General features: G+C 44.6%; 3 protein-coding genes across 3 annotated transcripts in view; 1 reads left to right on the top strand and 2 right to left on the bottom strand.

Annotated features, from left to right (window-relative positions):
• Positions 1–373, bottom strand: part of nf2a (NF2, moesin-ezrin-radixin like (MERLIN) tumor suppressor a) — a 9,477-nt gene extending 9,104 nt beyond the window's left edge. Inside the window, exon 1 of the mRNA XM_028414007.1 lies at positions 281–373. Within this exon, the coding sequence (XP_028269808.1) occupies positions 281–373 (93 nt within the window). The remainder of the gene's footprint in view (positions 1–280) is intronic.
• A 2,086-nt stretch (positions 374–2,459) lies between these two features.
• LOC114440797 (proline dehydrogenase 1, mitochondrial-like) lies at positions 2,460–11,287 on the bottom strand. The gene is made up of 14 exons (XM_028413300.1): positions 10,865–11,287; positions 10,078–10,286; positions 8,676–8,701; positions 8,447–8,587; positions 8,308–8,372; positions 8,085–8,201; positions 7,829–7,902; positions 7,582–7,663; positions 6,647–6,739; positions 6,115–6,261; positions 5,724–5,899; positions 4,790–4,888; positions 4,595–4,683; positions 2,460–3,388 (listed from the first exon to the last, which is right to left on the bottom strand). Exons 1-14 carry the CDS (start codon positions 11,246–11,248, stop codon positions 3,198–3,200), a joined length of 1,893 nt encoding a protein of 630 aa, XP_028269101.1. The 5' UTR covers positions 11,249–11,287; the 3' UTR covers positions 2,460–3,197.
• Positions 11,288–13,821: 2,534 nt separating this feature from the next.
• LOC114440796 (scavenger receptor class F member 2-like) lies at positions 13,822–26,590 on the top strand. The gene is given in 12 exon segments (XM_028413299.1): positions 13,822–14,376; positions 16,200–16,258; positions 16,360–16,461; positions 16,883–17,402; positions 17,769–17,987; positions 18,148–18,276; positions 18,598–18,620; positions 18,623–18,700; positions 19,583–19,697; positions 20,010–20,107; positions 24,633–24,788; positions 25,236–26,590. Coding segments are annotated over 12 exon segments (2,844 nt in total). The 5' UTR covers positions 13,822–14,266; the 3' UTR covers positions 26,471–26,590.
• Positions 26,591–26,852: the final 262 nt, after the last annotated feature.

The raw sequence follows: 26,852 nt of genomic DNA, 5'->3' as shown, positions 1-26,852 counted from the left end.
AGCCTACCACAGAATCAAAACGGCTCTTCAGAAATCCTACAGGTGACGCTCCGTCTATAGTATCTTATCTTTGATAAAGCTCAATCAGATCGGATCACGTGGCTCAGAGGGGCTGCATGGAGGATCAGTTTAAGGATAAAAAGCCAATCTAGAGCATGAAATGTGAATAATAGGTCCACTTCTGGTTGCTGTCTACAAGGAAATAGCTACTGGCATGCCCTGACAGGACAGGTGGTGATGAGCCTGTAATAGTTTCAATATGTAGATGAGCAGTACAAACACAGCTGGTGGCCCACAGAGACCAAATGTTGTCCAGTATGATCTTTGAATGCAGACTGAAAATCAGCTCTTCATCTGAGCATCCCTTCTTCATCGTAAATTACGCTGCTAACATCTTCCTCACATATGAATTCCATGCAGGTTTTAAAGAAAGCTAACCTTTGTTTATAGAGTCACATTATTCATAAGCAGCTTCAGGCTACTAATTTAGTTCTCTGCTCTGCACAAATGAAGGAAAACTAGTCTTCATCAACAAATAATGTCACCATGAAAAAATGATAAAGGCATGAATAAATGCACTAAAGCTCTCAAGAGGACGTGCAGCACCGACTGTTGAGGGGGTGACTGGATGTTCCTGCTTTGTTATAATACATTTAATAAGTTTTGCTTTAATTTTGCACACATTGTTGTTTTTAAGACTTAATTATTCCGGTAAAAAGGCCGTAGATTGTTTTATTATTATATATATATATATATATATATATCTATATATATATATATATATATATATATTATAATATATATATATAACTGGAGCCTATACAGTAATATCTGTGGGACATTCATTAGTTAGCTCCAGCAGTAAAGTTGTGGTTTGCTGGTGTGTAATTAAGATTTCTTGTGTACCTTCTTGCCAATTATTTTCACTGGAAAATGTCAGCGTCTTGCAGAAGAGCTAACAACCCTTCCTCCTTGTTAGACATTTGAGCCGAGTTAGCCTCAGATGTTGTTATAAAATATTGACAAGATGTCATGCAGCATTCTCACTGATGCAGAGTTATACTGTGCTTGTCACACTGACTGGCCATGTAGAAATGATCTTGTGATTATGGTGCAATGTCAGGAAATACAGTCTACTGTCTGCTGTCGATGCTCTCCCTTCTGGCACTGTGCAGACGGACGGAAATATTTGAGCATCTCAGCTGACCTGTTGAATACTCCTGAAACTGCAAACCCGGATTTTTCTGTTGTGGTCGAACTAAATTGGAGGCTAAAGGAGTTTTAGGTGTGGTTTCACAGACAACATTTGGACCTTTGTTTAATGAATCAGCCTTCTACTGTATTTTCCAAAATAATCTTGCTACTTCCCGTCTCCAGAACACTACCTCATCACCTGATATGATTATAGCTGTCGACTGGAATGCACACACAGGCCCGGTTCTCCGTTTTGTAGCCGGGAGCCAGTAATCTTTTTCAGTTTGCTGTCAGAAGATAAAAATACATAATACTCCTGGTGTGGCTCAAAGCCTCTGTACTCCTTACTCTGTCAGCTCATCTGTTGGCACACAAACCCTGATTAGAGCTTAAGTGGTGGCTGGAATGCTGCAGCAAGCCAATCCATCCACAGTGTGACAGGAAAACAAAAGCTTTTCCTGAGATATAATAATAATAATAATAATGTGGGCCTGTCACAGCACACGTGGCTGCACGAAGAAGAAAATCTGATACGTATCCATCATCGTCTCGCATGATTCAATGTCAACATTCATTACCTGAGGTAAATATAAACCCAGGCTGAATCTATTGGCAGCTCGTGCTGGCTTGTGTTTAAGAGTTTTTCACACTATAGTGTGTCCTCCAAATCAAGTGACGCTAACCAGCAGAAACTCTACTCTACTCTGCCCCGTAAGAGGGGATTTGTTGGCAAATGTATACCCAAAGGCACATCTTACATCAAAAGCAGACTTGATTCTTAATTAAACCGATAGAATACAGCAGCAGTGACAGCTCTGTGGCGCTCTGCCTCGGTAAAACTTAACAGCCACTAAAGTTTCTTCTGAGTAATGATTAATGCATCCAATTTCTGTGATCTGTATTGAGCGTAGCATCATGGGTAATTAAATGATGGTCTACAGAGCACTGACTGCTCTCATAAAATGACAGGGCCAATATTATGACGCTTGGTTACCCTCTGACTCAAATACTAATTGTGCATTAATAACCAAGTAGAATATGTCACCGGAATAAAAACCAAAACAAGCAAAGCTGAGCAAATAGCTCGCTAACGCTAGTTAAGTCAGTAACACGCAATGGTACGCGATGTGATGCAGTATCCCCATTGTGGGACAAATCAAGGTTTTCTTTTCTCTCTCAAACACCCAACGTGTTTATTCACTGAACACTCTCACAGTATACACATATAATAGAACTTTAAATGGACAGCTTCCATCAGTGTTATTCCATTGTGTGAAAAGGCTGCCTGTTTAAAAAGAGACTCACTTCCTGAGTATTGAACACAGTGCTGTAACACCTCGCTGACTAAGAATATTGCTTTTTCTACTGAAATACATTAACAGAAGCACTGCACTCACAGAAGAAGAAGAAGAGGGTGTGCTGCGGGAAGACACTTCCTACTGATTCATAAACACAAATATACAGTACAGGGAGAAAAAAAAAGCCTCCTCAGGGTACTGTGCAGCTTTCCAAGAGTCCAAAACCCACAAAGTATAGAACGTTTCCCTTCCATTTAAATCAAGCCTGTTATTTTTGTTATGGTCGCCCCTCTCCAAGATAAATAGGGTAATAAAAAAAAACGATGCCCACCCCAGCCCAGTCTAGTTGACATTTTAAAGAGTCCTTTTGGAGCAGTAAAGATGCCCCTTTGATGGATACCAGAGCTGTATAGACAACAAATGAAGGAATGCTTATGGATGCAGAGGCGGATAAAGGAAGACAGAAAGAAAGAGAGAGAGAGAGAGCAGGGGTGAAGGTGGGTAGCATCAGAGTGGAGAAGAGCAACAACAGAAAAAAAAGAGTGCAGAAACAGTCCATCAGCAGGAAAACTCCAGGACAGGGTAAAGCATGTACTGAGACAGAACAGACAGACACAGCAGCAGCCATCACCCAGAGAAGATAACAAAGAAAGAAAGAAACTTCAACACGCTGACACACACTCCTCTGTCTCCTCTTCAGTGTCTTCAGTACACTGGTCTGTAGAAGAGCTCCCCAGAGGCAAGTCGGCGCTTCAGCTCCGCCCACAGCATCTCCCTCTCCTTCTGGGCACCCTTCATGAAGCCTCGGTTCTCCTGCGCTCTCCGACACAGGTAGGGCATCACCTCATTCACGGGACCGTAGGGGACGTACTTATATACGGGGAAGCCTGCCTGGGCTGAAATTAGAGTAGATGGAAGTGTGAAAATTTAACCATTTCTATATGATTGTTTTACCTTTATGTGCCGATCTGAAGCCGCTGTATGTCTCTATAGATGAGTCTGTGTGGTCAACAAGCTTAAACTTTATGTAAGAGATCAACAAGAGGCCATATGGAGACGCCCCAGGTCCTTTCTCAGTGCAGGACAAAAGAAAATGCTACTCTGTAGCTTCACAACAGACAGACTTTAGCAATTATAATGTGTGTATGCAGCTATGTGCTCAAAAACCTGACACCCAAAGTGAGTCACCAGACCTCAACTGTGAACCTATATCCTCCTCATCCTTTAAATCAGCCAACTACAGACTGCTATCCACTGTATGATGCATTGGGAATCACTGACACCTAACCTATTCTGTCATTTATAAGTGTAACTCTTCTACTGGTTACTTTAGACGGACTCTGGAGAATACATCCAGACATTCTTTCAGCTGGTATCCCACACTGAATGATTGCTACAATCCCTCTAATCAGCCAAGACTGCAGCGTTTGCACAGACATCCTCACTTTGCTGCATTTCAATTTGGAGAGCTTCTGCTGGTCTGTCAGTCAAGCTCACACACTGTGATGCTGCTTAGTCAGGGCTTACTCTTCACATTCGTTGAAACAAATGTTGTTTTAACTAATCCACTATAATGAGCAAAACACGATACAGTAAAACTGCGGCTCGGCAGGAACAACAGAAAAAAAACAGTCAACACGGCACATTTGGTGCAGGAAGTGAAAGACAAAGTACAGTGAAGCATCATCAAAGATACAGCACTGACTGCTCCATTGAGAAAGCAGCAGACACACACACGTGTCTGCTTTCATCAATAACAGCTAAGGCCATTTCAGACAGACAACTGCCCGCCGCCACTCCATCTGCCTCTGACTGACAAACAAAGCGGTGAGAGCCAGCAGCGGCGCTTTGTTTAGACGGCTGGTCAATACCGAGGTGTCTCAGTTCATATGTCACGCCAGGGGATGCACGCTGACTTTCACACATGCACTGTCTGCAGTGTGTGTGTGTGTGTGTAAAACAGCTGAGAGCTGCAGGGGGAGGACGGCGAAAAAAACGTTTCTGCAGAGGCTGGACTGAAACTGTCAAATCATCCTTATGTAGGGCAGGAAAAATTGGTGCCTAGTCATTGTACTGTTATGCAAGAGTGTGTTTTTCCTCACCCAGTGGGAAGCTGATTTGATCACACATGCCCAGTAGCTGCCCAAAGTATACCTTGTTCTCGGTTGGTAGGAGACCAAGCTCGTTCATCCTGAATGAGAGGGGGGAGACGCATCCAAAATTAACTCAGGCAAAAAAAAAAGATGCAGAGTTGCAAAAAAAAAATAAATAAGTGCGTGTAAGAAGTGAAACTGTACCTCCTCAAGGTGTGTTTCACTGTGTCCTCATTATGGGTAGCCACCATTACACTGGGATTTCTGTCGAGTGCAATCTCATCCAGCACATGGTCCAAGCACCTTGTGTAAAAAACACAAAGACACACGAGGGCGGATAATAAATCCCTTCACAAAATCATGACCTTGTTTTCAAAGTAAGAATTCCCATATTTCTCTCTATTAAACTTTTAACATATTAAGACTATATAATACAGTATTGTATGCATATTAGGCTTACAACCTAATAAATCTTCCCCATTAGCATGTAAATTATGTGCTGTAGGACTATGAAATATCTCCAAACACTGAGTGCATAGAGCAGAAGTCTGAAGTGATCCATTCTGGGTGGAGCTCGGCTCGCTGTTTCCCTGCCAGCGTTGCTTTGTTAATATGCATGCTCTCTACCACCATCTGCATATTCTGAATCCACCTCATGCTGTGCAGTGGCCCATCAGCCAAACTTTGTCCTGTGTTGATGTCTGATCTTGAGATTGGCCTTTCTTTCCTTTTTTTTTTTGAGAAACATATTGATCTCCATAGGGTGGCTTCTTTGAGCACGCCTTCATCTTGGAATGTCAGAAAATTGTTGCAGCACAGCGCACCCCGGAGCTGACCGCTAACCTGCACAGGGACAACCCCTGCAGGGTAGAAGCTTGCTGACATAAGATGTTAAACCCAGAAACTCCACTTTTTCAGGAAAAATGAAATCCCTGAGCTGCCCGTTGCAGCAGATTTGCGCCTCGAAGGTGGCCAATTTAATTCTCTGACCCAGAATTTAGAAAGAAAAACATGTTTTACTGAGTGCAAGATCCTTAACTCTAAGCTGACTGCTACAGTAATAGAGGTAGATTCTCTGTACATATGAAGAAATGAGAGTTTGGCCTGGCTACAAGAGATCAAAAGGCTCAGCTCCTACCTGTGGTACATCCTGTTGGTTGACTCATAGTCGGGGTTAATAGGGTCCTCGTATCCGATCTCTTGGGCCCTCTCTCGCTCCTGATACATGTAAGCCCCGCGCACCAGCTTGGCAGCGAAATGCCAACCTTCATGTCGAGACAGCTCCAGGTCCATAGTTACATTCTCATAAGCCTCCTGCAGGAAGGAAAATGAGGTCCATTGAAGTTGAGTCCTGCAGGTTTAGATATAACTTCTACAACAAATTCTAACGCTGGTCTGAGCCGTGAGGGTATCTGAGCAAAAAAGGTCATACTGCTAACCAGATACCATGCAAGCATAAGCAAAACATTAGTTTATCATAACAGCTACAACTTTGGATCAAAGTGTAAGTGTTAGGCGTCAGTCCCGACCTTTAGGTAGCACTGGTAGGTGTTGAAAATGACCGGCTGTTCTTTGTTGTAGATCCTCTGCGTCTCCAGTGTGAGCCTGCTGATTGCTGGCTGGAAATAGGTTTGCTCCGCATCCACCATCAAGCGAATGCCGTTCTCCAAGGCATGCTGGGGCATGAAAGATCTCATTAATTGTGTGTAACGTTCATTCATTCATTATTCTAGTTATTATTAAAAACTTGTCTTCATAGTTAAATTAATTGGATGTTTTCCCATTTAATGAATGTGACCTGTGAATGTGACCCTGAAATACACATTTGTTATTGTTTAATTAATATGCATTAAATGAGCAGTAAATATTGAAGATGAAAATAGTACGAAATATAAATACATACACTGTGGTGTCATATGTGTTTGACCGATAAACATTGTTACATTTGGTTGGGCTGTAAGTGCGTGATTATTACAGCTCGGTAACAAACAAGCGCAGCTGCCAGCAGGCGTGTGCATGTCAGCGTTCAGCGATCAGTCTCTGCAGCCGATGTGAGATTACCTTCGCCAGCACGTCCATTCGCTGCAAAATCCGCTTCATCTGATCCTCCTCCTCCGTAGTGAACTTTCTCAGCAGAGGCTCCAGCTTACCGAGCTACGAGGACAACGGGCTGTTAATGAATGCACCGGTCGGCTGTCCCAGAACAGAGCTGAGCAGTTCATATAGCAGGCGCTGTTTTTTTCAAATGTGTACCAGGTCGGCAAAATGACTGGATGGGAATCATTTTTACTTTTGTTGTTATCTTAGATTAGTGTTACCCTGTGTGCCTGTTGTGTCTTTATTGTAATATCTGGTTACTAGGGATGTCCCAATCAGGTTTTTCTGCCCTCGAGTCCCGAGTCCAGATCATTTGATTTTGAGTATGTGCCGATATCGATCCGATACTTAAATGATATGCCTGTTATTGCAAGCAAAACGTGTTTGTGTGTGAGTCCAGAGCGCTTCGCGCTGACTGTTCATCGCTGTCGCATCTGTGGATTTCCACGTGTGCTGCTTCACCAAACTGCCCGCAACGCATTGCCGCCAACTTTAAATGCTTCAGCCTTCCCAAGCTAGCACATTTCACACACGCAGCAGCTCATCGAGGTCTCAAACCCAGGACCTCTCGCGCTAAAGGCAACTATCATACCCTACACTAGAAGACCCACAACCACCCTGCACAGAAGGCGTTAACTTTGACAGCCCTTATAAATATATATCCGAGTCCTGATCAGGAGATAACATCCGATTCCGATCGAGACTGAAATCACGTAATCTGGCCCAATTTCCGATCATGTGATCGGATCAGGACATCCCTAGTTAACACAGCAATTTTTCTGCTGTGGGAAACCTCATAACCAACATAAGTGAAAAATACCTCAAAATTTATTGAGTCATTTAGTCAAAATCTGTTTAAATCAGGTGCAGCTGGGTCATTGGTGCTCCACCCTACTAACCTTAACATTTGGGACAACAAGCAGATGAGGCACATTTGTTCTGTCATCAATAAGGCTGTTCCAGTCAAGCATGTCAATGTATCTGTCAGGAAAAAACAAAATGGAGAAGTATTGGAGAAATGTCAGACTGTAACACTGCCTTTAGTTTGACTTTTAAAGCTAAGCATGCCAAATATTTTTTATGGAGTAAAACTCTCATCTGCACAAAGGTGTTTCATGTCTATTTTAAATGTCAGTCATTGCATACCCTGTAGATTCCTCTTTCCTTCCAGTAAACCAGCCATAGAAATCACCTTCTGCACCCAGTTTTGTCAAAAATTCCTACAAAGACACAAAGATCTGATCTCACTGCGATGTCATGGCAACACCTGTAGCAACGGTGTGTGCACAGATGGTGTTTAACATTGGAAGTAATGTTATATAGAGGTTAAACAAGAATCACTATAATTAAACATCAACAGAACAAAAGTGAAAGAGGGGGAGTGGGGAAGGGGGCACTCTACCTGCAGGCGTGTCAGCTCCAGTCTCTGCTCCAACACCTCCACGCCATGTTTCCCCTGCTGCGATGCCAGGAATGTGAAGAATCGCCGCCATTTCACCAGGACCTCTGAGAACTGGAGCTTTAACAAAAAAAACAAAAACATAATCTTGTCCACAGTAAACCTTACCCGCATGAGTATCAGCTAAATTGGTACACTGACCTTTTAATCACCCCTTAGTGCCTACCAGAAACTGAGGTCGTCCTAGCGCGGTCATTTTGATGGCAGAGAATCCGTCTTTTGAAGTCCCGCCTACAGACAGGACACAGGTTATACACAGTATATACAGTAAAGTCATTGATTTCATTAAGCTAGTGTTTACCTACCAGATGCTTTGATGCATTTGATGAACGTTTCCATATGCTGGTCACATTTGGCCTCGTCTGCGTAGACGTACGAGCGGACTCCCGTCGCTCCCCCGCTGAACTGTTTGTGCGCTTCATATTTTGCCTCTTTGTGGTTCTCGCCTGTGGCGGGAAACAAATTTGCATGCCTATTACTTCTAATTACATCATACGCCGTATCCACAAATGAGAACAAAACAAGGGCGCCTACCTATGCTCTCCTTCTCTGCACACGTGCTAAAACAGAAAAAAAAAGAAGCATAAAGTCAATGTGCAATGTTGCATCATCAGGAGTTCAGTTTGGGAACTAGCACTTTCTTTCTGTAAACATTTTGGCTTTGTGGCAGCGGCACGCCAGAGGGCTGACACTGTGTTAGTGACCCGTAATGTCGAGGGTGTCCCGCTGTCTGATGCTGGCCCTCCGGAGAGAAGAGTCGTAGCATCACTCCACACTTGACCTATTCCCCTCCCATCATAAGGCAGCTCATGGGGAGCTTGTGTAACCAAACAGACGAGTAAACAGTAAGCATACTAAACATCAGGGACTAGCAAAAAGGAGGCGCTGCCGAATTTTGGATCCGTTTATTTACTATTTTAGGCCACTGGCTTTCTGTTAATATTTAAAATGACAGATGTTTTCATCGTGTTTAGCATAATTAGAAAACCCAGCACTAATCAAACCAAAACAGCTGAATCAAAACATTATTATCACTCTGATGAAGCCTGCTTACATCTTATACTGTTTCTTATATCTTCTTTGTGTTGCAGGTACTGACTAATGTCGCTGTTGCTATCTTGACAGATCATTGGAGGGCTTGTAAAACCCTGCTGTCTTAGATCAGACCTGTCCTGCAGCCTCACGATTTGAAGGTGTGCGCCCTCAACAAACAAACACCTTTCCAGGATCAGATCTTATACCTTTTTTTTTATTTGATGTTTCCAAGCAGGAGCCCCCGAGACAAAGTACATCAAAGCTGTGCCATGACATCTTGTACTCGGCGATAGCGGAATAAAACAATAATAAAGGGCATTCTGTCTGGTGTAAGCTGATACTGCAGTCAGCTGTCACTCTATATCTACAGGCTTGGAGATAATATACTGCCTAACAGCCTTGTTTGTTCACTACACATGACCTTTAAAAAAGTAGAGATGCACTGTGAGCTATGAAAGGTCAGGCTCCTTTTTTTTAGCTGAGAATTCAATGTTCCCTCTTTTTTTTTATTATTTACTCAGTTTGGCTGTGAAGCAACTCTTAAATGGGCCAATATGTCCAAATTTTATTTTGGAATCTGAGATGTCCTAATTACTCATAATGCATGAATACCCAGAGCTGCGACTGAAGGAACATTGCTGTCTAGAGAGACCGCTTGCATAAGGTTTGTGCTGCCGTCCAAGTTTACATCGGGCTCACAGATCAGATAGCTGCCGCCTTGTGCTGCTCATGTGACAGGATTCCTGGCAAGTGAGAGATTATATCCAGCCAGCCAATGAAGGAAGGGAGGGGGAGGGGGAACACAACCAATCATGTTCTGAAACAATCAATCTAAATTTAGCATTAAATTCGGAGCTGTGGCTTTTATCTTATGTGGTAATAATCATGTAAAATTTCATACTTCATCTCCTTCTGCTGTGCTTCCTCCTGACTGATGTCATCCTCAACACCATAGTCCAGGACAGAGCCCACACCGAAGGCCTGGTTCTTCTGGATCAGCGGCCTGATGTCCCTGTGGTCCTCACCAGCAACAAACTGACCATAAAATGTCATCTTCATCAGCTGGTCAAAGGCTTTCTGGCCCAGGACCTTCTTACCTAGATCCATTACCTAAACAGAAACATAGGAGACATATTATAGGTGCACATTTCTGCACCTATGATTATTAGATGACTCTGATCATTGTAAGGCTGTGTCTGGGCATGTAGAGCTACCTGACAGACTCTGCAAAACAAAAGGAAGAAAGCTGCAGCTCCCCCCTTACAGCTAAAAACCACCGTAATGCCAGATTAGATTAAAACCTCATATTCGCTGTTCCCACTTGCTTTCACAACCACAGCTGAGCTTTCTATTGATTCCATTGATATTTGATAAGTGCAGGAAGGAATGGACCTGCCATGCAGGAGGTCCATTAAAACACTGTACCCCCCATAGGGTTTATGAAATAGCTCGCTTAGAAGGGGAATTGATGTGTCTCGTGGAATACATCAGCATAACTGAGGTTATGTACTGCAGAGAGGTTTGGAATTTAGCAGGGTGTTGTTACCCCTGCAGGTATGTGTTCAAACTATCCTTAAGCACGAACACAGGGTTATCAACACATGCAATGTGCTAGGATTAGTAAGCAATATCGTAGTATACCTGCTTTACTCGCACATTAATTGTTTGGATGTCACAACCTTATTTACCTCCTTATTCTTATCGACCAAGATGTCATAGGAACAAAGTTTGAAAACCACCAAACTTCTGAGCAGCTCTAATGAGTCTTTGCTCCTGTAAGCCTCCTGGGTCTGCTCAAAGTCTACGGAGATCTCATTAGCGGCAGTAGCACCAGCATCAGCGGCGGAGGCGGGTCTGTCTTCCCGTCCTCTGCCGGCCTGTCCGGGACACTCTGACCGAGCGCTGCCGCCGCCGCGGCCCCTGACACCATCCTCCTCCTCCCGCTGCTGCTGCTCCGTCCCGGTGGTGGCGGAGAAGGTGGACCGGAGCCTCCCGCTGAAAAGTACCCGCTTTAGGTAAATGTTCGCCCTCGCCCCGGTCAGGGCAGCAGATGCGGGTTTGAGATAAAACATCAGCGCGGCGGTGAAGTTAGCAGCGCTGCGGGACTTTCTTTGGGGTTTTGCTGCTAGCTGCTCACGCTGCGGTGTAAACAAGTGGCAAGCTGCCACTTGATTGGTGGAGAGCATGTGACGTCATCACACACGTTTCCGCCCTACGCAAGGTCCCAGTATTTTAATAAGGATTATTAAAGACAGTGTAAATGCACACATTAGCCCACACACGTCATTTATCAACACACAGATTACACAAAATAGGACTATTTAAAATATTTTAGATTATTTAACCTCTGATTTACATCATTACTGCGTGTAAAGCTGTAAATAAGGGTGTGATTCACATTAATTCATCCACGTGTTTGAAGACACAGCATCAAGTGAAAACCAGCAAACAAGATGCAACTAAACCTATAGAGGATTAGGGCCACTGAAATGTCTGACTTTAATCTCAGAATTCTGACTTTAATCTAAGAGTTCTGACTTTAATCTCAGAATATAATCTCTTCATCTGAATCTGTCCACCATGGTCTTGTCACTAAGTCACTGCCTTACAGGTACGCCAAGTTCTGACTTTAATCTCAGTATTCTAGCTTTAATCTCAGAATATAATCTCTTCATCCGGATCTGTCCACCATGGTCTCGTCACCAAGTCACTGCCTTACAGGTACCCCTAGTTCTGACTTTAATCTCAGTATTCTGACTTTAATCTCAAAATATAATCTCTTCATCCGGATCTGTCCACCATGGTTCGTCACCAAGTCACTGCCTTACAGGTACCCCTAGTTCTGACTTTAGTCTCAGAATTCTGAGATTATAATCAAAATGTTTTCTGTCATGACAATTTTTTTTTCCAGTGGCCCTAATCCTCTTCCGTAAAACCTGTGTGACTGAGGCTAACATTGTGTTTTTTCATTGTTGCTTGTCAATAACATTAACATAAGAAGAGGTGGAGCAGGGAAACTACACAGCAAAAGGTTGTAGTTCATAAGTTGATGTGTAAAAGTTTTGGTCAGACATACTTGGCTGCTGACATCAGGCATGTTGCAGCATAATTGCACAGGGCTCTCCGCTGAATTGATGTGAAGCTTACAGTCTGCTTTGCGTTCATTTGCAGCAGTGTTGATAAAAAAAAATAACATGCAGAATTCTCCAAGGCTCTATTCTGGGCACAGGTTTGTTGAACATATATACATGCTCCCACAGGATTATGGAGACATATTGACTAAATAAATCAGTGTAGATGTGCCAATACTCCCTGCAATAAATTCAAAACAAGCCAAATAGGAATAATTAAAGCAAGCCGGATGAGTCCGAATAAAAGCCTAAGATATGATATTTCACTTTCAAAGAACGAATTGCATACTGAGTATACTTATTAGCCTAGTTTTATTTCTGCAATACTTTTCTCTTACTCGTATATTTCAATTTTGGCTTTGCTACACTATCTTTTAAATCCCTGCACCACATTATTTTCAGAAACTTTCTTTAAAAAGAAGAAAGTCTTTCCACTTTGGAGTGTGCTGAGAGATTGTCTGCCTGACTGACTGACTGACTGCCTTCTGGCACAATTTGCAAGACAAATAATCTCATGCTTGAACAATGTCTAAGTGATGGGACTCACAGTTCCAGGCCTGGAACTCTCTCTTCCTGCATAACGATGTGCATGAATTTACACACCTCAAGGACCAAATCTGTGTTTTTTTAGGACATCAAAAAGCATTACGTCTAATGTTTAACCTTTTATAAATAAAACATTTTTAAGGCCATCACAGTTTGGCCCGTAGGTGTTGCTGACATTTATGAACATCTCGTAACATTTTGCAGAGGAGTGATGTACGACTTGCTTCCCTGAAAGCTTTCAAAGAACCCCGAAGATCCACAAAATCCACAAATGCTGAAATGAGAATTTTTTTTGTGAGTAAACAGGAGCCCCCTGGCACGTGTAATGTGCAACCACCGGTTCACAGAACTCATTGGACTGAATGTATTTGATGTAAACAACAGAAAAAGGGGGATTGAATGCAGGTTCCATCTGTCAGCATCACTTCGTTCATGTTAACAGATGGGGGAGCTGTTGTCTCACATGTGCTTACACTGCTCCCATCAGCCCCCCATACACAGACACACACATCCATCAGTTCAAATTATTTAGAGTTTAGATTGGTGAGTTTTAAATATTAGACTACAATAGATCTACAATTCCTGTTTTATTATTATAACATTAGAACATATGGAGCCGGTGTAATGACAGTCCCGTGTTTATTTTTTCCTCCTTTAATATTTATTATACTTTTTGTATAAAGTTCTTTATGAAACTGTGGAATTTGTCCCTGACGCTCTTGTAACTTTTTAAAAGTTGTAACCCAGGCCAGTATAAGCAGAGCCCGCCGCACACAGGCCTATGTAAATTTGGTGGCGCACGCATGGCGCACAAAGCCAAAGATAGAGTAACAAATCAGGAATTTCCCTCCTGCCACTCCTGAGAGCGCAAGAGAGGACCAAAGCTACGGATTAAGCTCTTCTCCTCAGGGAGGAAACACACAGGCCAAAAGCACTTATCGGCTGTATATATGTGTATATATCTATTTTTATATAAATATAAGTAATTTGCGCATTTCCTGGCGCGCTGACTTTGTTTTTCTTACTTTTTGCGCAAAAAAAGTTTGACTTCATCATGGAGCCGTTTGCGTTACGACCTCTTATGGAACCTTTCACGGAATAAAGAGCGCAGGAGTTTCAGCAAGTTTCTGCAGAATCTGAGGACTTTTCCCAGCCCTGGGGTCGGGATCGCTGTCGCTGCTGCTCCGCTCCGCTGCTGAGAGTTTCTTGATGGCGTAGGTGGTGGCAAGACTTTACAGAAACTATCCGCACAGGGATCTATCCGCCTGTTCATGAAGCAGATCTGCCTGGATTATGTGCGTAAAAGTTGTTTGGAGTGTATGAAGCGCAGTTAATAGGACAGCACCGTGACTTTTTTGGAGAAGGGGAATGCGGAGAGAGGACGGCGTGTAGAAGGATGCTGCTGCTTGTACAATGGAAGTGAAGAACTCTTTCGCTGTTGTTGCGCTGGTTTCTCTTTGCTTTTGCTCCGTTTTCAGCCAAGAACTCAACCCCAAAGGCAGGAATGTGTGCAAAGGACCCGGGTAAGCATGAGTGCAGGAGAAAAAATATATTTTATTCCACTGGCTGTTTATGGAAATCAGCCTGTTTGTGGATTAAACGCTTAATTCTCCATTTTTTTAAGGAGTGCAGTCAGTTTTAAATGACATCACCGCATTCTTTAAGTTTTGTTTTGATTGCTTGTTTAGTTTTTTAATATTTTAATGAAGAAAAATGGTTTCATAACTTACAACACAAACACTTCTGTATAAAGTGAAAACTTTTTTTCCCACTTAATCTTATAAACATTATTTATTTTTCATATTCATATACAACAGTTTCCCATATTGTGCTACTTCACGATGACCTAATTCTTTTCTACATAACGTGTTCCCTGTCCCTGCTGTAGCTGCAGCAGGAGGAGGAGGAGTCCATTGAAGAAAGCAGCTTTACAGATGTGTACATCTGGAACAGGAGTGTTTTTTATTGCCCTGTAGGGGCGCTCTCATTGATCCACACAGCATTCGTGGCACAAGTTTTGGTTCATAAAATGTTTGAATGATCAGATTTAGGTTTACAAGCAGAAACCTTTAAATAAGAAGCACTGATCAGACTGAGCCTGTTGGTGTTTGTGCTGACTGCAGCATCCAGACTTGTTGGACTGTTGCACTTTGACATTGTGGTCAAAGCAGAAACAAAACGTCTGCAGCCAAGTTCGTCACAGCGTGTTTTCTTTCCATGAGTCCTCAGCGTGTTAGAGGATGGATGCTGAGTGTAAAAGTGTGCAGTAACTGACAGGAAGCAACAAAAATACATCCAAAAATCCGCACTCTGCGTGTTTCCCATGTGCTGTTATCTCATGTTGTTTCATTGTGCCGGCCTTCAGTGGCCTTCTATACATAGCACTGGCCCCTGATGCTCTACAAGTTTGACATTTTGCCCTCCTGGCTGCATTCAGCATTCATTACGGTGACCTCTCCGCTCACCACTCACTTGTTTTCTCCATTATGCCCGTAATGTTTTCTCAATTGAATCATATGAATAGCAGGAAGTAGTTCAGCATTTATCATCACTTGTCAGTATTTCCAGTGTGTGTCGTCACATTACAAAATCAGCTGCTGGATCTAGCTGCAGAAAGCAGTACAACCTAGATATTGGATGATGCTTTCAACACTTATTGTTTTCTAGCTTCAAGCATTTGGGAACAAAAGCTTGTGATGTTTTCAGCACTGATGTAAAATCAGTGAAAGAAGAGCTACATCAATCCGTCTTCCTGGTGCTGACATGGATTGGATTTGTGTTGCAGGTCAACAAGGGTCAGCCTCACATGATACATTGAGGATCTACAGCAGTGCAGCAAAGAGTTAAACTGATTTTTCAGAAAAGCATCTTCCTTTCATAACAAGTCAAAGAATACAGAAGTTAGACCCATGATCTCACGCGTGTGCCTAAAAAAAAAACTGCCATCCAATAATTTAGGGGAAGCTGACGTGTTTCTAGGGCCCCACAGAGGTCACAGGCGTGGAAGGAAGAGGAGACGCATCCATCCTTTCCTGTCAGGCCTAAAAAACTTTCATGTGAATATTCACACTGTCCCTGCACAGGCTGGGGGGAAGATGAAGAGTCTGCACAGGCCCGGGGGTTAGAGTGCATGTATCTCCACCCATATTGAGATAATTACACAACAATGTGCGAAGCATGTGCGCAGCTCACGATGCCCTGCGTGCCAAAAAATCAGCATCAGCCACATCAATGGGAGCTCTGAGATCAAAGAGAGCTGGGTGTGGATGCTGCCGCTTTGATATGTGTTTGTTTTACTGTATCCCCTCTCATTCTGTATCTCCTAATGTTTGTTTTTTTTTTCCAGGTCATCAGCGTCGGTGTGTTGCAGCGGATGGGGGCAGCAAGGGGATGAATGCCTGACACGTACGTGCTCTGCCACACAGTCCTAACATTTATCAGCGCGTGTCACATGGCTCATTTGTGCAAGCCAGCTGAGTAATGTAGCCTATTGTTTTTCATCCTAGCTCTCTGTGAAGGCAACTTCACCTGCAAGGAAAACGAGGTGTGTGTCAGGCCCAATGAATGTCGCTGTCGCCATGGATACTTTGGAGCTAGCTGTGACACAAGTAAGAGACTCTTTAAGCAGCGTTTTTTTTATATTTTGGCTCTTGGCTATAGTGTTTAAAGGTCAAATGAATGGAAACTTTGTCACATAAGTCATTTTTCAATGCTGGGTTCAAGTCCCAAGGGATAATAGTGTTTGACACTGTTCAAATATCTAGGCTGGCATGACATTTTCGTGGCATTCATCGTGTTTAACAAATGAATCCTACTGATTCTGGTGATCCTGTCACTTTTCCTTCATAGTTTTGACCACAGAGCCACAGCTTGCATGCTGCAGCTGGATTTATTGGCAAAGCTAACGTGAAATTAAAGTGACATTAGCTTGTAGCTGCAGCCTCTCATGTCTCTGTTAAGGCTTTTAGTATCTAATTCTTAAAGAATGTGACAAGAATTTCTCCCATCTCTTGATCTGTCCTATCACAGAGTGCCCTGCCCAGTTCTGGGGCCCCGACTGCAAGGGTAAATGTAATTGTTACCCCAATGGCCAGTGTGATGACTTGACCGGCGAGTGCACCTGCAACCACAACCGCTGGGGACCTAACTGCGAGAATGCGTGTCTGTGTCAAAAGGGCAAATGCGACCAGGAGACTGGAAAATGCACGTGTCACCCCGGCATCTGGGGTCCCCAGTGCAACAACAACTGCTACTGCAGCATCAACTCCGTGTGCGACGCGATGACCGGACGCTGCCTGTGTACCCCTGGCTGGATGGGGAGGAACTGTGGGATCCAGTGCAACTGTAACAACTCGCCGTGCGACCAGTTCACGGGCCGCTGCCAGTGCCGGGAGAGGCTGTGGGGCCCGCGGTGCGAACGGTACTGCCAGTGTATCCACGGCAAGTGCAACCAGGCCGACGGCTCGTGTACCTGCACGCCGGGGTACCGTGGGAAGTTCTGCAGGGAACCATGTCCTGCTGGATTTTATGGTCAAAACTGCAGGAACAGGTGGGAGAAAAAAAAACTTGGCAGAGAGCAAATGTACCATTTGGGAAACGTGCAGTTTTACAGATGCCTAATGTTCAGTTTCCCTGTCTGATCCGTATAATAGTGCGGTTTTGTGGTTTTGATTGGATATAAGATTTGATAGGCTGCAGCTGATAAAATATCTGAACATGTAATTTAATGGAGCAATGATAAAGCGAGACATTGGGGCTGGTGATCACATTATCCCCATAATCATCAGCCAACATGTCAAAGCAATTCAGGTTAAGTGCTTTACCTTCCACAGACTGTGCTGTTTTCACATGATCCAGGTGCTATGTCCAGCACTGTTTATCTATAAATAACCATTCCTTGGTGTTTTCCCACCAGGTGTGGGCACTGCAAAGGCCAGCAGCCCTGCAAGGTGACAGAGGGACGCTGCATCACCTGCGACCGTGGCTGGAACGGCACTCGGTGCGATCAGCTCTGCTCCAAAGGCTTCTTTGGTGAAAACTGTCAGGAGGTTTGTCCCACCTGTAAAGACGGGCACCACTGTGACCCGATTCATGGCAAGTGCTCCCACTGTAACCCCGGCTGGATTGGGGACAGGTAGGAGAACACACAACACAGCTTGGAATGTGTACAAAAACAAAACAACAACAGAATAATGACAGTACTGCATGTGTGTGTCATTTTCTGCACTGTGATTATGTCCATGACTCATACCGCTAAGCTTAAAAATGACATGTCATCATCATCATCATCACAGATGTGAGGTGCGCTGCCCCAACGGCACGTATGGTGAGAACTGTGAGAACAACTGCAGTCACTGTTTCAACGGCATCTGTCACGTTGTCACCGGAGAGTGCCTGTGTGACCCGGGATTTTATGGCATCTAGTAAGTATAAGACACTTTATAGCCTAAAAAAAACTCATGTTTATGCCCTCGGCTGTAGCAGCAGCAGCACGAGTGACAGAGGGTTTGATAGGCTTGTCGTGCACTTGGGAATTTGAAGGATGGAGCTTGTGTTTGGAGCACACTGTTAAAAAAAAGAGAGAAGTTAACATTTTTACAAACTCTCATCACAGAAAAGTCAAAGTGCTTGGAACAGCAAGCTAATCCTACTATCCCTTATTTCCTCTCCCTCCTTTGTGCCATTGACACCATCAGTCGCTTGGAATGAACATTAAACAGATGTCTGTCTCTCTTGTACTCAAGCTGCAATATGACCTGTCAGCCTGGCCATATGGCGTCAACTGCAACCAAACCTGCCCCTGCCATGACAAGAACTGTGACCCTGTGTCCGGCGCCTGCTATCTCCGTAAGCAAACCTTCATTTTTAAACCATTTATCCCGAATTTATAGCACTGCAAAGCTTCCTGTGGATTATATGTCTAATATTTGGCTGCACACATTGAGTACTAACAAACAGGTCAATGTGTGTAGGGAGACTTTTGAGGCCTTGATAGTGTTTCCAGACCTAAACCGGTGTCCTTTTTATGGCTGTGTTTGTTGGCTCTGCTCCTGTCCAGCCAGAGGGAGAGAGAGAGAGAGAGAGAGAGAGGAGAGGAGAGGGGAAGGAAGGAAGAAGAAAAAAGGGGGATGGAGAAAAGAACAGAAAATCTGGAGACAGAGAAGGGAGGCATGGAGAATATAGCAGTGTAACACTCACGCACAGGCAGCAGGGATTTTTAGCCGTTTAGCGTGATGACTGGTGGCGGCTTGGTGAGTGATATAAGACCCTGTCACCTTAGCCTCCTTTAAAATTTGTTAGGACGTAATGGCACACCCCCAGCAGTCATATCTAAAAGAATTAAGGGTCGCTGCTAAATACCCCTTAACTGATCGTCTCTGGTGTCATTATCTTCGGGGTGTATCCCACAGGAAAAGGGAGGGGTGCTAATAAATCATCAGCTGCGACGGCTGTGTGGTGAAGAGGAGGTCTGCAGGAAATCAACACTGAACGCTTAATCATGAATTATTTATGAATTTCAGCATATTTTTAAAGTAGCGATGTTTTACAGTAGCAGCTATTAACATCGGCCGATGTCTTTATTATGAAAGGTGACATACGCTTAAACCCCTACCCCCCCCAATTCAAAGCCAGGGGAGGTTTGAGTGTGACAGAGGGAGACATTTGTTGTAACTGGCGTCCGTCCCCTGACGTGGCACACCCAGAATTCCCTGCATTTGGTCTTTTCAGAGCCCAACCAGCGGATGGGTGTGATCGCAGCCGGGACCCTGGTCTCCTTCTTACTGATTGTGCTGCTCTCGCTGCTGTGCTGCTGCTGTCTCTGTCGCCACAAGGACGACCACAAGTGAGTGACAGAGAGGTGTCTTCACCTCACAGTCCGCTCCTATGCAAAAAATACACGGAGAAAAATGTTTGCTCTTAACCCTTTTCTCACAGGTACCAGGCTGTTAAATGAATAAATGCATATAAATTGTATTTTAAGTACTTTTATTGTTGACATTACAGTGTGAATAGAAATCTGAGCAGCCCCCCCCCCCTGAGCCCTCATAAGTTAGGGGCACAGGGCCAGGTTTAAAATGCCTCTTTTGAATGATTCATTTGGATTTCCATGCCGTCATCCCTTTTTCAGTCCTAACCAAGACAACTCTACCAACAGCAAAAAAGCCAAGCGGATCCTGTGTGGACGATTCAGCCGAATCAGCACTAAACTCCCCCGTATTCCACTGAGGCGACAGAAACTGCCCAAAGTAGTCGGTAAGCCCCAGAACTCTCTTCTCATATCCCACCGCAGGGCTGCCAGCAGGCTGCTGCTGCTGCTGATGTGTTTTATGTAATCTTTCTGCTTGTACAACAGTCTGCTGGATGTGTGGTGTGTGTGTGTGTGTCCGTGTCCGTCTTAGCTTCATTAATGACATTTCAGATGATAAAAAAAAAACAGGCTGTCAGTGCGTTTAAATGTTTGACAGAGTGGAGACAATGACAGTGTGAGTGTTTCAGTGCTACCTCAGTCTGCTTCTGAGATGATGAATAGGGTTGAAGAGTGTATGGTGGCTGCCAGGCGAGTGTGGGGTTTCATTTGAAAGGAATGTGCTGGTTTTAGAGCCCTATTATTCTTGGCACTCTCAAATGCCATGTGTTCATATTATTACAACCCTAAACTCGGTCTTTTTTTTTTTCTTCCCATTTTCTTTACTCTTTTCCATCATCTTATTCCCCAAGACATTTTTTTTTCTTGTGCTGAGCAGGAGGAGGAGGAGGAGGCTGTGTTATTAAAAGAAGGCCAGTGGTTGTTAGGGTAGGGTAGGGGGGGATGTCTGGTGGTGAGTGATGCGCTATCAAAGGGCGCTCTGTTTGGGTCGATGCTGCGGCTCTGCTGCTCCATGTGGAGGTCTCGTGGTGTGTGACAGATCTGTCTGTGACCCCCCCCCCCCCCCCACCCCACCCCTCTCTTCTTCTTTTCCATTGTAAGCACAGGAGATGTGGTGATGAAGCTCATCACACACTGTTTATCATAGTTCAAGAATCATCAGGCCACAGCAAGCTCCAATATCTGAGCTCCTATATTGTAAAGACATCCATGACCTCTCCAGGAGCCCTGATTTTGAGCATGTTCCCTGGTTCCGGCACGTCAGATGTGAGGTTGTGCAGGGTTTTTTTTTGAATATCTGAGGAGGACTTTTTTTATAGACCAAAAGGATTGTTGACTTTCTAACTTTGACAACTTTGGCTTTGGTGCTTTTTTAAAAGAGGTCTTTTGAAGTTAGAGTGGTGCTGAAGGAGTTAAAGCATGTTGACCTGGATTCTTTTTCCATGTCTGAGCAGCATGTGCCTCCGTTATCCAGATGATTATTTGAGCTAGAATCTGTCTACATCATGCCTCATTTCCAGATTCAACACAGGGTCAGAGCAGCCTTAGTCATCCCAGTGTGCGGCACATTAATGCTTGTTTATGAAGAGTTTAAACAAGTCGTACGTCTTGCAGTTTTGCAGAAAGATACGAGAAACACATGTCAATTTCTTTTTGGCCCATTGTCACTCTTTTACACTCACACTTTAAATACAAGCGGGTGTGTATTGCTCAAGCACTCTTGACACAGAGACGCATCAAACTCCTCAGACCCGTCACTTAGCTCCTTCTCTGCCGGTTTGTCCAATCCAAATTTTTTGCTGCTTTCTCTTGGCCTGCCCACAGAAGCATGGCCTGCCAACATTTAGAAACTCCACTCTGACTGCAGCTTCACAGTCCCCCACACACACACACATTCCAAAGGGGGCCCGATGGGGCTGGAAACAGGAAGTGGTCAAATTTACCCCAGCGAGTGTCAGAACTGTGATTTATCCACACCAGGGTCACTGGCAACAGATGTGGCAAGACAAAAAAAAGAAAAGAAAAAGGGACACAGGGACAAACAGGGGACAGAGGACAACATTTACTCCTAGCATAGCTAGCCTCCACATAAACACACTGCCACCTATTCCCCTCTTGGCAAAACTGAGGCTCTTTGCTTGTAGTTTAGCATTCCATTCTAAGCATATTTACTCCCCACCCCTCTATTCACGTCTGTCCGGCATTCCTTGCATCCACTGTGACCAAATGCTTCATCCTGAATGAGTGCTGTGAGCAGCACCACCTGCTTTTTTCATCTTTATTTATCCAGGGAAACTTGGCTGCACTTGCAAATGTGTTTGCAGTGCAGTTGTGAGTTGCCCAATAAAATGCGCTGAAAACTTTCTCACACCCTGAGAAGTGCAACAGCGAGGTGGAAAAGCTGCAGTTGTGTCTTCAGAGCTGAATCCACTGTGCATACTGTAGGTTGAATGCCATTCACCGCAGCCCTGCTAGAAGCTAATTCAGGCTGAGATTTAGTCACACATTTCCAGCGGCTTTAACCTACCCCTTCAACCCCTTTGACTACCCCCTTACCCTTAGCAAGCAACTGTTGCGATGGAGCTCTGCAGCTGGGGTGGGTCAATAATACCCCGTTGTGTGTCGGGCCTCCATGCAGGGAGGGATCGCCCCGGCGTCCAGTCTGCAGAGCGATCTGCCCCACAGTCTGGAAGAAGCAGCTTTCAAGGGCAGCAGTTGTTCGTTGCTGCATACAGCTAATCTCACAAAATGCCCATGTGTTAGCTTGCTGACTAACATGACTGAGATCTTTGCATAGGTTAGCTGCTTTACATTCCTCAGCCCCTCTGAGTCTCTGTCTACTGCTGCACGGTGAGGGCAAACACAACATATACTTGTTTTTTGTCGCCCAACATCCACTACACAGGTTGTAGTAAACAGGATATTCCTAAATAATCACACATGCAAGCTCCCTTTGCACGGAAGTCCCCCTTTTCATGTCTAAATACCTGTTATTTCTGGTCTGCAGTGACTCTTTTATTGTAGACGTGTTGCACCTGCACATCTCACAAACATGTTAAACTGCCAAACATGACGAAACCTGCTTTTTGTCTGAGAACACACTGTAAGCAACAGAAAGCTGCATGTGGTGAGCCAGATGGATGGACACAGGAAGCCATAAACCTCACCAACAAGCTTTGTTTACACTCACTAGTGAGAGGCGCCTCTCTGAGATGAAGACTGTACATGCTTTTAAAAAAGCTGTGTGAAATCTGAGTGATACAAGGTTTCTATATCTATTAAGTCCAAGTCTGCAAAAATCCAGCTGTGGATCTCATCATTTCAGTCAGACAACAACAGAATTTGTTCCTGGCCTGGGTCCTGGTGCAGTTTTCCTTCCATAGAAGGTTTATCTAAGGTCTAAACAAACGGATCTACCCATGTGTCATCGGGCATGTAAACAGGAGCATCTGATGTGGTCGGTCATGTCGCGTTAACGCCCAGGACGGCCTACGCCAAAACTCCGCTGTTCACGCCAGATGGGAAGATTAACCCCAAGTATCCCTCAGAAACCGCAGCTGTCGTGAGACTGAAGGGTCAGCAGAAAGCTGACGGGGGGAGGGAGGAAGGAAGACACAGAGAGCGAGAGGGAGACGGTTAGAAGGAAATATGGCTTGACCTACATATGGTCGAGGGAGAGGATTCAGGGAAGTTGACAAAAGAGAGCAATTGTGGTTTATTTAGCTCATATACTAGAAAAAAAAGCAGATGACATGATGCTGTGCTAACACTGAGACTCAGATTTTATTATGAAGGATCAGATATTACTGCTCCGTGATTTCTAAGGTAGACACAGATCACATTTTGCAGTGTGTGCTTGCTGTGGCTTTTGAAGGGGCAAGATTCAAAGATTTATTATCAGATTTTGATAATAACTGCTGTCACGCCATAATAAAAACGTCTGCATATTGCACCACTTGATGGGCTAGTTAGTCAGTTTCAGTTCAGCGTTCATAGAGAGTCTATGGAGCATTTTAGGACTTCCTAAGGGCAAGAGCAGTAGTGATTTAGTTATGATGAATTTGTCTGTCGTTCTATAGCTTAGCATTAGCTTTTTACTTCTGGTATTTAGACTTTAAGTTGCTCCTAACGGTCTTTTGTCAAGGGAACAAACTTCCATGTTGGCCATAAAAAACACATCATCCCCGCTGCACGCTGTTCTTGTGTAAATATAATTTTGATATTAGAGCATCTGGAGTTCTAATTATGTACATACACTATTATATGATGGTGGCATGAACCTCTTTTGTACTAGACTAGAGGTTGGGGGATCCTTGTGGGCCTAAAAACAAATCCTGTCCACCCTACTCTGGTCACAGTCAGAGTTCCGAGACTGTTGTTTTAACAACCTCTGCGTTACAGTTCCAGATGCTGACATTCAGGTCAACACTCGCCTCACTGTGGCGTCAGAAATGCAGCTCTGTGCTGAGAGGCGGCTGCGGCGGCGGTGGTTGGTGTATTTACATCAACAGAGAACGGTTCTGAGCCAGTTTCTCATCTCTCTGGGTGGAGAATCAACTCTTGCATTGCTGTGTGTGGTGATATAAAATTGAAAGTGGCTGCTGCAGTATCTCAGGGCTAATTACCAAGAAGCAGCGGATACTATACGCTGTTATTTAAATATCTTTCTTTTCTATGTAAAACCAGTTTCAGCCATCAGAAACTATTAATACTGAATGTAGCCATTATGTGGGAGCCTTTGTTAGCTCACATGTAAAACCAATAAAACCCCTTTTTTCTGCAGACTCACTTAAACCAACGCTTTCTACAACTCTGCTGTGAGACTGAGTGAGAACAGACTGTTGTTCTTGTAACACGGTACAAAACCCCCTGACTGACCTTTTGGCTTCTGCATTTGTTTTCTGTTCTCAGTAGCCCACCACGACCCAGAGAACACCTTCAACTGCAGCTTCATCGAGCCCCCATCTGCGGCCGAGGAGGCCTCTCCGTCCTCCTGGTCGTCCCAGGAGTCCTTCTCCTCGTTCGAGAGCGGGGAGGAGGGGCCAGTTTACTGTGTTCCTCATGAAGGTGAATCAACAGATGAATAAATAAGCAGATTTGTTATCTAGAATGACGCACGTAAATCCACAATTTGTCTTTGGCATGGGGTCCTTAACACACACACACACAGACATGGGTACATGTTTCTGTAAAAGTTAATCTGCTCAGTGACTCACACACTTCTGTAAATCTCATTATGGAGATAGTTGGCTTTTAATCACATGCCATGGGTCCAGGTTTTCCTTTGAGAACAAGGGGAATATAAACAGGAAATGGAATGGTCGAGTCAGCATATGGCACAAATCCAAACAGTGACTAACTCCATGGAAGTTTGCTGGAAAATACCGTTTTCTATTCTGGAAGCATGACTTGGCAAATTGGGCTTTATTTGTTGGATGTTTGTGCACATGGAGTACTTTCTTCTATGAATGGATTCTGCTTTAATGACTGCCTTCTGTTATAAATGATCCACAGAATCTATGAATGAATTCAAGGAGAAGCGGAGCCCTAGCCCGGCAGTGGAGAAGCCAGAAGATGACCCCAATGAGGAGGATGCAGGGGAGTACACCTCCCTGAAAGACACAAGCATCACCAAACCAGAAGGCAACGAGCAGCCCCTGCTCAAGTCTGTGGACAGCGAAGGGTCCACCAGCGGCTCTGAGTCTGCAGCTGCGGCCCAGTACGCCCGCATCACCCGCTTCTCCAAGCAGTCCAAGGAGGACGAGGGTAGCAGCAAGGATGGGGATGGCACACCTACACCGGAGGCCAAGCGCAACGGAAAGCCACCGCCTTCACCTGGTAAGCCCAAACCGCGACCACCAGACCCGTCCACCAAACCCAAAGTGTCATGGATACACGGAAACACCACAGGGCCGCCCCAGCCGGAGCAGCAGGGGGCAGTTAAGGCTCTCCCAGTGTCAAAGGAGAACAAGAGGAGCTCCAGTGATGGCTCGTCCAAGAGTGAGGAGCGGCAGAAAATGAAGGAAAAGAGTCGTGAGCAGCAGAAGAAACAGGAGGGGAAGGAAGCAGATGCCAACGGCTCTCCCAGCAAACACAAACCTCTGCGAGGTAAGAAGTCTGGGGATGAGCACGGCAGTCCCAGTCACATGGAGCACATCAATGGTGTTGTTCAGAATGCTCTAAAGAAGATCAGTAACTTCCACAGTTCTTCATCTGAGAAGAAGAATGCTGACAGTCCAAAGCAGACTCCTAAAGAACCGCCCAAGAGCCCCAAGCTCATCCACCCTCACATGAACTCGGAGGCTGCCACGCTGCTCGCTGCTCAGCTCAAGGAGAAAACTCAAAGTATCAACAGGAATGAGGGGACAGGACTGACAAAGACCAATGGTCTCTCCACACCGAAGGGAAACCGGGAGAAGCCCACACCTCCGCAGAAAGCCAAGAGGACGGCCTCTGGAGGAACGATCCAGCAAGGCTCCACCAAGCCCCTGCTGCCCACATCGAGCAGCCTCCAAAAGATGGTGGCGCCTGTCAGCACCAACCTTGGGACCCCTGAGGCCAAGAGCCCGGAGAAGCAGGACTTGAACGCTCCAGGGCAGGGGACCCCAGTGGATTCTACACCAAAGAAGACTCCCATTAAAAAGCCACCCAGGAAGAAAGGCAAGGAGGGTACTTCGGATACTCCTGAAAATAAGACACCTCAGCCAAAGACAGCCATAATGCCGCCACAGGTAGTCAATAGCCTATAACAACATGTTGCACAAAGTTCCTGTTGGATATTCAGATTTGAATTTGTTGAACGCTGAAGCACCACATAGTTTTTCAACCACGGAATTTATACTTGTTTTTGTGAGTGAATGTGCTGTGACTCCAGGAGAAAGTTTTCAAAACGGCGATCGAGGTCGGATTATAATAACCTCTATACACATTGTATTACATTACAAAAAAAAAACCTTTTATTTAGTATGTATCAACCTCACACCACAACCTGTGGCTAGCCGGACACGACTGTGAGAGCAGTGGCGCAAAGACATAATCCAAAGTTATTCATCTCTACTCGTCTGCAGTACGCCCACTTCTATATTTATACAAGGAACGCTTTGAACGTTGCAGAAATCTACAGGTCACAGG

The sequence above is a fragment of the Parambassis ranga genome, chromosome 9, assembly GCF_900634625.1.
Source record: "Parambassis ranga chromosome 9, fParRan2.1, whole genome shotgun sequence".
Classification (NCBI taxonomy): domain Eukaryota; kingdom Metazoa; phylum Chordata; class Actinopteri; family Ambassidae; genus Parambassis; species Parambassis ranga.
Note: the sequence above shows the minus strand (reverse complement) of the source record. Positions and strands in the feature narration are given on the sequence as shown.

Excerpts from the sequence above, each read along its gene's own strand:
- LOC114440797 (XM_028413300.1), bottom strand. The coding sequence starts at position 11,248 with ATGTTTTATCTCAAACCCGCATCTGCTGCCCTGACCGGGGCGAGGGCG. Across the intron at positions 8,588-8,675 it reads TGCAGAGAAGGAGAGCATAG|GCGAGAACCACAAAGAGGCA; the intron begins GTAGGCGCCCTT and ends TTCCCGCCACAG. Across the intron at positions 8,373-8,446 it reads CAAATGCATCAAAGCATCTG|GCGGGACTTCAAAAGACGGA; the intron begins GTAGGTAAACAC and ends TCCTGTCTGTAG.